Genomic DNA, 9,547 nt, shown 5'->3' with positions numbered 1-9,547 from the left:
GGAGGCAGGAGGCTGACCTGGCTCAGCCCCTGGTGGGACCCACCGTGCCCCTCGATGGGGCAGCTGGCCCCGTGATGGAGCAGCAGGGAGAGCGTCTGGGCCGGGCTGGGGCTTTCCCAAAAAAGGCCTGAACTCTTCGGTTGAGTTTGCCACTTCCCTTACCACTCCCTTTCCTGTGAGAGGATGTGTTCAGCCGCTTTTCTTTTCTCTTTCTCTCTTCTTTTGTCCCCCATCTCCCTGCCCGCAGAGCCGGCGGTCCTGGCGATGCCACGCACCCCCTGAGCCAGCCGGGGTCACCCTGGCTGGTGCCATGGCCAGGCTGCAGGTATGGACACACCACAGGAGCTGCCCCCACACCCCCCCAGTCCTCCCAGCACCCACGGCACAGGTGGGCACGTCGGGGGTCTGCACAGGTTGTGCTGGGAGTGCCCCTGCACTGAGGTGGGTGCTGATTTGTGCCCCGTGCTGCAGAACTGGGGGAGGCTGCTTTGCCCAGGGTGAGCAGGGCACAAGGAGTTTCATATGCAGGTGGATGGGATGGGGCCAACATCTCAGCAGGGCCTGCTACAAGTGATTTTGGGGAGAGCTCATCTTGTCTGGTTGCATGGAGGGTCCCTGCTCCATTTGGCAAGAGGACAGTGTGGTGCCAGACATCATGGGGACATCATAGGCATGTGATGCCACCTGGCACAGCCCAGGGACACCCGGCACACGGGGACTCCCAGACTCACAGGGGGCTTGGGGAGCTCAGGGAGGGTGGCTTCTGGGGTGCCTCTTCTCTCTGTGGGGAAATGTCCCCTTTTTGTCATCCTTCCTCTTTCTGCAGCCTCGAGCGCACGCCCTCGCCTTCCCTCCAGCACTTCCCTATCCGCCAGCCCGTGGGGAGGCCTGGCATTGGGGCAGCTGAGGACAGCCCCATGGCACCCAGTGCCTGCCAGCATGGGGAGGTGGGGGTGGCAGGGGCATTAAAGGGTGCTGGGAAATCATCCCTGCAAAGCCAGACCCTGATGGCAGTGCCCTTCGGTGTCCATCAGAGTGTGCTGGCATTGCCTTTTGGTGCCAACCCAGATGTGCTGAGCTTGGCTTTTGGTGCCCACAAGGATCACACCAGCAGCCCCTCTTGCTGCCATCAGACAAGGTTCCTGTGGTCCCTGTGCAAGCCCACAGTTCCTTTCTCCCTGTTCCCCATGGCACAGCACACTCCTCCAGAATGGCCCTGGGTGTGTCCCACAGCACCCAGGGTGGGCAGTGACCTGATCCTGCTCCTGGCTGGGTGCTGAGCACACCCCCTGGCATGGGAAGGGGGTGCTCCTGCCAGGGGATGCCACTCCCTCCTGCTGCCTCTCCAGGGTGTGTTGGCTCAGCCACTTACAGGTCAGCTCTGGCCAACGAGCAAAGTGAACTACCTGGATGTCCTCACAGAATAAAACCACGTGCTGTCCCCACATCCCAGTCCCTCGAGTCACCCCCAATCCAACCGTTCCATAGCCAGGGCTGTGGCAGAGCCAGGCTGAGCTGGGAGGGAGCTGGGTGTTCCCAGTGCTCAGGTTATCCTCCTCACCCCATTCCCACAGCCTCAACCCCACAGCCCCTGGCAGTGCTGGGTGCCATGGGATGAGCAGTGGGATGTGGGTGGGCAGTGGGAAGAAGGGTGCTGGGAGTGGAAGATGGTTGGCCCAGGGGAGGCAGAGGAAAGGGAAAAGGTGGGGGGTTAAGTGGACCCGAAGGCAGCACAGTGTGAGAGGGAGCAGAGCTGCTGCTGAACCGGGTGACAAGGTCACAGCCATCCTGCCAGCACTTGGGGCTATAAATAGGGACAATTGGGAGTGAAACAGACTCTCTCCTTTTTCGTTCCTGTGGGAGCACTGGGACTGTGGGAGGGTTTCTGAGGGCCCAGGAGAGCACTGCTGGGTGATGGCTGTGCTGGGAACAGGGGGGCTCTACCCCAGGTCTCATGGAGGGCTCGGGACAGCTGGGTCCCCAGCTGCATCCCACAGCCTTGCTCTGTCCCCTTGCTGAGTAGCAGCAAGACTCAGACGAGGCCTGGGGCTGCTCAAGGTGGGGATGCTGAGGCTGAGATCTCCAGGGCCTCTCCCTGCCTGCTGCCTCTGCTCCCATTCCTTCCTTCTGGCAGGGGAAGGACCAGGATTGCTGCCCATCATCCTTGGCAAGGCACAGGGAGGTAGAGCCAGCTGTGTCCTGACATGACCAGTGCCCATGCTGAGCCCAGCATCTCTCCTACCCACGAGCACCCCTGCTCCAGCATGAGCCAGTGGTGTGGGCAGGGACAGGCAGGTGACCTGGGACAAGGTTTGGTTTAGCACCAGGAGCTGTGAAAATTCACCACCACCACTCTGTTTCCCTCCACTCACATGGTGCTGTGGAGCAGCTCAGACTTCCCCATGCCATGCCTGAAGACACCAGGGATTTCAGCCACTCTTCCTCATGGCAGAGGGCATGGCCAGGGGTGTGCAGGGCCAGCACTGAGCCCCTCACCCTGCCAAGCCCCACTGCTGCCTGCAGTGATCCCCACAGCGTCCCCAAAGTGTGGGATGGGATCCCAGGCAAAGCAGAGGGCTGACAGAGCATGTCCCAATGCATTTCCTCTTCTACTTTCCTTCTCACTTCCTTTTCTTGCCCTTTCTGCCTGCTGCCCTGCCCTCGCTTGCCACCTGCCCAGGGCTTTCCCCAGCGCAGAGCTGCCCCCGGAGCCGCTCGAAGCCGCGGGTTCTGTGCAGTAACGAGGTGCCACTCCTCTCCTTCCCCACAGGCTCCGTCCAGGAGGCGGCAGGGACAGTAGCCAGGGGGTCCCACAGCTCACCCGCGGGCTGGGAGGAGCTGAGAACGGCAGAACAGCCCCTGAAACACGACCCAACGCCGTCCACCGTGTATGAGGCTGGGACACAGGTGAGGCGTGACCGGCCGGGGGCCGGGGTGGCAAGCAGGAGCCAAAACTAAATTACAGCAAGTCACCGCACGGGGGCTGCTCCTCTGTTGCTGTGTGCTTGTACAGGTGGGGCTTGGTCGCTGGCAGCTCCCTGACCCTCTCCACCTTTCAGTACGCAGGACCCGCGTCCACAGAGTTACTCCTTCCGATGTCCCGGCATGAGACTTCTCCGACAACGGTGCAACCCGCCAGCAACCACCGCCCCAACGCCTGCTGCTTCTGCTGGTGCTGCTGCTGCAGCTGCTCCTGGTACGTCCCACTGCCCCCTGCCCTGGCTTCTGCAGGCCCAGTGAGCATCAACCACCCATCTCGCCAGGTGATAGAGTGCTGGGTGCACTGTGACTGCTGTTCGTGAGACAAATCTCTTGGAGTACACAGAGGGACTCCCCAGTGCTGCCCTGATGGTCTGCAGGGAAGGGTGGCCCCATCCATATGAGCCCTCTGGGAAGCTCTGCCTTAGAGCAGTGGGCACAGAGCCCAGCCCTGCCCTCCCAACACTGCCCAAAGCCAAGCATGGAAGCAGCTGCTTGCCTCCATCTGCATCTCCTGTCCTTACTCAGGATCTCCAGCTCCTTATTCTCTGGATAGCCCAGATTTTGGAGAGCCCATCTGCTCTTCCTCCTCAGCATCTGCTTGTTCAGAGATTGCCGATGACTCCAGCTTTGCAGCAGCTTTGGTCTTTACAGCCACCAGGAGCAGCAAGCTTGGAGGAGTAAAAAACCCTGGAGCTGAGCCCCGTGCATCTCCCTCCTAGACATTGTCCTAGGCTTGGTGGCATTCCCTGTGTCTGTCCTTCATTTCTACAAGAGCCTGTGAGCAGAGAGGGAGCAGAAATCCCAGAGATGGGACAGCTATCCCTCCTGTATCCTGTTCCTGGAGCAAGCAGGGCTGGTTTCTGAGTGGTGCTCAGGCCTGGCAGGCAGTGAGCCGTGGGGGTGGCACAGGCAGGGACATGCCCAAAGCTTTGCCCACCCCAGCTGCCCACGCTGGGGCAGAGGTTTGCACAGCCAGTCCTGTGTGAGCAGCGAGGACAGTGTCGCAAGCAGGAAGGGCTGTGGTCAGTGCTGGGCACCGAAATTCACGGGCCCAGGGGAAGTTGGCTGATGGCTGCTCTCCACTTGTGCCATCAGCACCCCTGGGGACAAGGGGACACAGACAGGGAACACCACATCCCCAAGCCCCACCACCTCTATCCCATTGTCTGCCTCCAGGCTGGACCGGTGCTGGCACATCACCAATAAACAGTTGTTTATTTCTTGGTGATTTTTCGTGACACAACAGCTCACAATTGTTGTGAACACATCAGCTTCGCCTTGGGCTGGTCCAGCACTGACCTCTGCCGGCTGCTGTGGCCACTCCAGCTCAGCTCAGTCCTGGCACATGGCCCTGGCTCACAGCCCGAGAGGTGGAGCAGGACCAGAGCCACAGCAGCCCCTAAGCACAGGGACATGCTCACATGGTGACAGCAAAACTATGTGAGGGAACCAGGATGCCACCAGGGCACTGGGTGAGAGTAAGGCATGGCTGGGGGGTGCTGGTGCCCACGGAGGAGATTCAGGGGTCAAGGTGGGGTCTGCATATGTCCCCCAATGCCCCTGACTACCTTTCTGTCTCCCCGTTAGGAACGAGGACCGAGAGCGAGCATGGAGGGCATCCCGGGAGACCAAACTGGAGAGCATCCCAAACTGTGAAGCGTGGTAAGTGGAGGGCCAGTGCAGTGGGCTGGGGACAACCACAGCGTTGCACAGTATGGCACTGTCCCCTCTGCCACCCTCCATGGCAGCCAGGACTGTGTTCTGCCCTTGTGGTACACTCCAAGGCGCAGGGGTTCCTGGTGATGTGTCCAGCTCATCCCCAGTTCTCACCAAGAAACAGGGAATCTGCAGCCACAGGCTGAATCTTACTGTGATTCTGCCCTCAGGCTCATTGCAAAGGGAAACTGAGGCATGGAAGAACCTCAGCAGATTTTGGACCTCATTCTGCCATTTAGACCCACTGCCAAGAGCATCTTGCAGCCACAGGGAGAGGAGGGGACAGGCCATTCCCAGGGGGTTTCAGCACTGAAGTGGAAGCAGCAGCAGTGTCCATGTCCACTCAGGGAGGAGCGGGATGGGCCAGCACCCCACTCCAGGAATGCTCAGCACCGAGCAGCCATTCCCTGAGTGACAAGTATGACACACCCAGCCGTGGGTGCTCTGTGCCTTGCCTGCAACAGCTGGGTTAGGGTTAGATGTGCTAATTAGCCATAGATAATGACTGTACCTGGCCTGCTTGAGCAGGTGCTGTGCATTTGCCAGGAAACAGCCTCCCTCCCTCTCCACCCCCATCTCTCCTTTCCCAGCTGAGAGGGGTGATGGACCCATGTCAGTTTCTTGGCTCAGAGCTGCCTCTCCACCAAAGGGCTTTTCCTCCTGTTGAGATTTGTGCAGAGCCACATCAAAATACATCCCAGTTTGAGAAATCCAGCCCAAAGCAAGGCCATGCTCCAGCCTGGCTGAGCAGAGCTAGGACAGAGCCCAGGAGTGACCTCTGAAAGCTTCACACCAGCAGAGCTTGAGCAGGAACATCTCCTCTTGAGCACAGGGGATGCAGTCAGGCACAGTTCCTCTGGGGTGGGACCAGGGATGAGCAGGAGGGACACAATGGGATCTCTGGCTGGCTGTAACGCCATCCCCTTGCCTTGCCATGGACCTGTCAGTGCCAAACCCACGCCGGAGGAGGTGCAGGGCTGGGCGCAGTCCTTCGACAAGCTGATGAAGAGCCCGGCGGGGCGCAACGTCTTCCGGGAGTTTTTGCGGACTGAGTACAGCGAGGAGAACATGCTCTTCTGGCTGGCATGTGAGGAGCTCAAAACTGAGTGCAACAAACACACCATCGATGAGAAGGCCAGGATGATCTACGAGGATTACATCTCCATCCTCTCTCCCAAGGAGGTAGGAGGCAGAGCCTTTGAGGGGAGGGCTCTCAGGGAGAGGGCTCAGTTCCAGCTGCTACCAGAGCCCTGTGACAGTTTGGGGATGAGTTTGGCAGGGTAACAGCGGTAGGAAGGGGATATCCATCCCCCCAAAACCCCCGGGACACTGCTGGCAGTGGGACTGCCGGCCGGATTGTGCTGCGGGGCCGAGACCTCACGAGGGCACCAGCGGGCCGAGAAAATGCTGCATCCCGGCCTGCAGCATCCGCGGAATGGGGGTACCCAGGACGAGACCACCCCAACCCACCTCCCTGTGCCCAGCTGGGGAACACAAAGGGGACCCAGAGAGATCCCCACTCCTCCCTGCAACTCCCCCCAACCACCAGGGCTCCAGTGCCAATATCTTCTGGGATGGAGCACACTGGTCTCATATCTGGTGCCATATTGTTACTCAATTTCCCTTGAGAGGGTGTGTGGGGATGGGTGCTGGGCCGGGGGCTTGTCCTTGGGTGTCCCCCAGCCCCCACTTTCTCTCCATGCCCCCCAGGTGAGCCTGGACTCGCGGGTGCGGGAGGTCATCAACCGGAAGATGCAGGAGCCGTCCTCGCACACCTTCGACGATGCACAGCTCCAGATCTACACGCTGATGCACAGAGACTCCTATCCCCGCTTCCTGAACTCTGCCATTTACAAATCGCTGCTCCAGACCGTCTCCCACTCCTCCTCGGAGTCCTAAGGGCACCCACTAGCCGTGGGGACACTAGTGGGGACATGGTGGCCGGGGCGGTCGGTGCCTCCTCCCCTCTGCCGCCCTCCTTGCCAGACCTCACCAAGTTTTTAGCTTTTTACCTATGAACTGTCACCCCGGTGTCTGGGCCACACTGCAGGACTGTCCCCAGGACACAGCCTGGGCCAGTTCGTACTACTGATTCTCTGCCCTGTCCCCAGTGCTGGCCAGAGCAAGCTGGGGGAGCACGGGACAGCACCCAGGGCCTGGCTCCCCCCACACCATTTGGAAGAGGTTACTTTATCCCATCTCCACCACACCTGGGGACATGGCATGTCCCCATTTGCCACCTGAGACCCAGTTGGGAACTGGGTTGGGGGTTTTTTGAGGTGGGGGGAGGTTGACTGTTGTTGGTTTGGGTTTGTTTTTTTTAATTTTAAATGCTCTTTTGGTTGGCTTTTACTGGGGGACTTGAAGTGTGGGAGGGGGGGGTTGACGAGCATCTCTGTACATATAAAAACCTGTCAGGTTTACCTGGTTCCAGCTGTTTGAGGTGGCCCACAGGGCAGGGGGGTGGTGCCAGAGGCTGTTTGTATTTCTGGTGGGGCAGAGGGCAGAGCTCTGAGGTGCCTTAAGGGACCATGGGGATGTGCTGGGGAGTGGGAAGGAGATGTCTTACAGCTGCCTCCCCTGACAGTCCCCATGACACATCTGCACTGCTTCAGCCCCAGGACACCACACACTGCCACCCCAAACCCAGAGCATCCTCCCTCCTTGGTTCATGGACCTCAGAGAGGGGGAAAACACCTGTGCAGGCATTGTTTGCTCTCCTGCAGAACCCACAGGCACCAGGATGCCTGCAGGAGAGAGCTCCCAGCTGACTCAGGTCTGCTGTGCCAGCAGGGAGAAGCCCATGGGTCTACCTGGCTCCCTCACTGAGCAGGGACCTGGGCTCTCATCACGCAGGATGGAAAGTGTCACGGGGGGATACAGAATTCCCATGTTTTTGCACAGCACAAGGAATGATTTACTGAATACTGACTCAGTATTGAAGGCTCAGTATCCAGGATTAAAACATGTCTGTCCCTGCCCTTCACGCTGAAACAAAGCCAACACAAGGGTTTTGCTGCCAGTCTTTGCTTCTCCTGATCCAACACAGCAGTTTCTTATTTATCCATCCCTTCCCCTCCTCTCTTCAGCCCTTCCAAAAGAAAAAAAATGCTTTTTATTGAACATATTTTTTAAACAAAACAATTCTTTCAGCTTTTTTTGTTTTGTTTTTGTTTCCTTCCTTCCTCATGGCATGACTGTGTGGAAATTCATGTCAGTAAATTTAGTTTTCTTTGCCAAGCTGGAAATACAGTTCAAGAAAATGTATTTTTGAGAGAGACCAGCAATGGTTTATTAGGAATGTCGGTATTGTTATTACTGGCAGGTTTCCCCCCAGTCTGCAACCTAACAGCATCCCCACCCTGCACAGGGGAAGTTTTAGTTCTGGGTTTATTCTGTGAGTAAGGGAAATACTCTCAAATGCGGCCTCAGCTTGAGGGTTGGAGGTTGAACATCCCTGAAGCTGTTCAAGAGCATGGCTGGGGGTCAGAACCCCTCCACACAACACAGAGGTCTCAGCACAGGGAAGACCCCACTGCCATGAGATAATCTAGTTTTTCTCTTGCTCCCACTCCCTTCTAAACACCTTACAAGCAAATCTTTACTTCTGAAACTCCTCTTTATCCAGTGTGCTTCCCCTCCCTGGCCTTCCTTGGTGTTATCCCAGAAAATGGAACTGTAAAATGACATGGTACTTTTCCCAAACTCCTGCTCAGGACTCTCAGTACCTAATTCAGGATTGTCAGAAGGCTGTACACAAGCTCAGCTCCACTCCTCACAGGAACACAAGAAGAAAGACAAGAGGTAAAGAGCTGGCTCCCTTTCCCAGCACACGAGCCAGTGCTGTGGTCAGCGTGGGTTTTAGATCCTGAAGCTTTTTCAGCATCACTGCGAGGACACTGCTCCCTCCCAAGCCTGGCTTGAATAATCCCATTCACCACAAGACTCGTGAGGCTTAAAGGAGTTGTCAGCGTCTTTGAATATTTTCCTTCTTGGGAGACTTGGCTGCACCCTGTAAAGTGAAAGCCCTGAGCGAAGGATGCTGGTGGGATCCCTGCCTCCGGAGCAGCACAGCCCTCAAAGGGGCTGGGAGCACGTTTTCCGCTGCTTTCATGTGGCTGCTTACTCCTCTCCAAACATCTCCGAGTTCTCTGCTCAATGTCTGCTGTCTGGCATGCTGGGAAGCCAGTGGAAATACTTGTTTTTCGCTCTGGAAGAGGGAAGCGATGCCATGAGAGATGTGACTGCAAATGCTTCTGCCCTGCCCATCAGCACAAGAGCTGGAGGGCACAGCGCTGCTCCTGGGCAGCCTCAGACCCACAGACCTTGCTGGGGTCCCCCAAATGCTGCATCACCCCAGTTAAAGGTTATGAAAAGGAAGAAAGAGGGATTTTAAGTCTGGCTGAAAGCTGTTGTGAGCTCAGATGGAATTTCCCCACCAGGTTTTAGTTAGCTCCCAGAAGGAGCCTGATTCTGCAGGTCTCCTTCAGAGTGTCACATCTGCAGATGTGGCACCTGGGGCTGGCTTTGCTACAGCCTTTCCTTATCTGACCCCTTCAAAGCACCAGCTCTGAGCTCACTTCAAACCTCCTCCACTTCTACAGCTAAGTGCTAACAGCATCCACCCATCCCTCTAGCCCTTACCTTGTCCAGATCCAAGCCTCTGGAAAAATTCCTGTATTTGCAGCATTTTCCCTCCTCCTGAGCCTCTCCAGCATGCCTCTCTGAAACTCCAGGCTGTTTCTCAGCTGTCAAGCTACAAGCAGAGCACAAACAGAAAGTGCCTGGCACTCACTTTGAACAGTTTGGGGTGGGATTTTCTGTGGCTGGTGTCACCCTGCTCTCAGTC

General features: G+C 57.4%; 1 protein-coding gene across 1 annotated transcript; it reads left to right on the top strand.

Moving 5' to 3' along the window:
• The first annotated feature begins 216 nt into the window (after nt 1–216).
• On the top strand, nt 217–7,850 carry RGS19 (regulator of G protein signaling 19). Its single transcript, XM_030233827.2, has 6 exons — nt 217–325; nt 2,771–2,907; nt 3,060–3,196; nt 4,570–4,644; nt 5,646–5,880; nt 6,409–7,850. Exons 3-6 carry the CDS (start codon nt 3,096–3,098, stop codon nt 6,595–6,597), a joined length of 600 nt encoding a protein of 199 aa, XP_030089687.2. The 5' UTR covers nt 217–325; nt 2,771–2,907; nt 3,060–3,095; the 3' UTR covers nt 6,598–7,850.
• Nucleotides 7,851–9,547: the final 1,697 nt, after the last annotated feature.

This window comes from Serinus canaria, chromosome 20, assembly GCF_022539315.1.
Source record: "Serinus canaria isolate serCan28SL12 chromosome 20, serCan2020, whole genome shotgun sequence".
NCBI lineage: Eukaryota > Metazoa > Chordata > Aves > Passeriformes > Fringillidae > Serinus > Serinus canaria.
The sequence above is the reverse complement of the archived record's forward strand: the minus strand, read 5'-3'. Positions and strand labels throughout refer to the sequence as shown.

Coding starts and splice junctions, on each gene's coding strand:
- RGS19 (XM_030233827.2), top strand. CDS start 3,096: ATGTCCCGGCATGAGACTTCTCCGACAACGGTGCAACCCGCCAGCAAC. Junction 4,645..5,645: donor ATCCCAAACTGTGAAGCGTG/GTAAGTGGAGGG, acceptor TGGACCTGTCAG/TGCCAAACCCACGCCGGAGG. Junction 5,881..6,408: donor CCATCCTCTCTCCCAAGGAG/GTAGGAGGCAGA, acceptor CATGCCCCCCAG/GTGAGCCTGGACTCGCGGGT.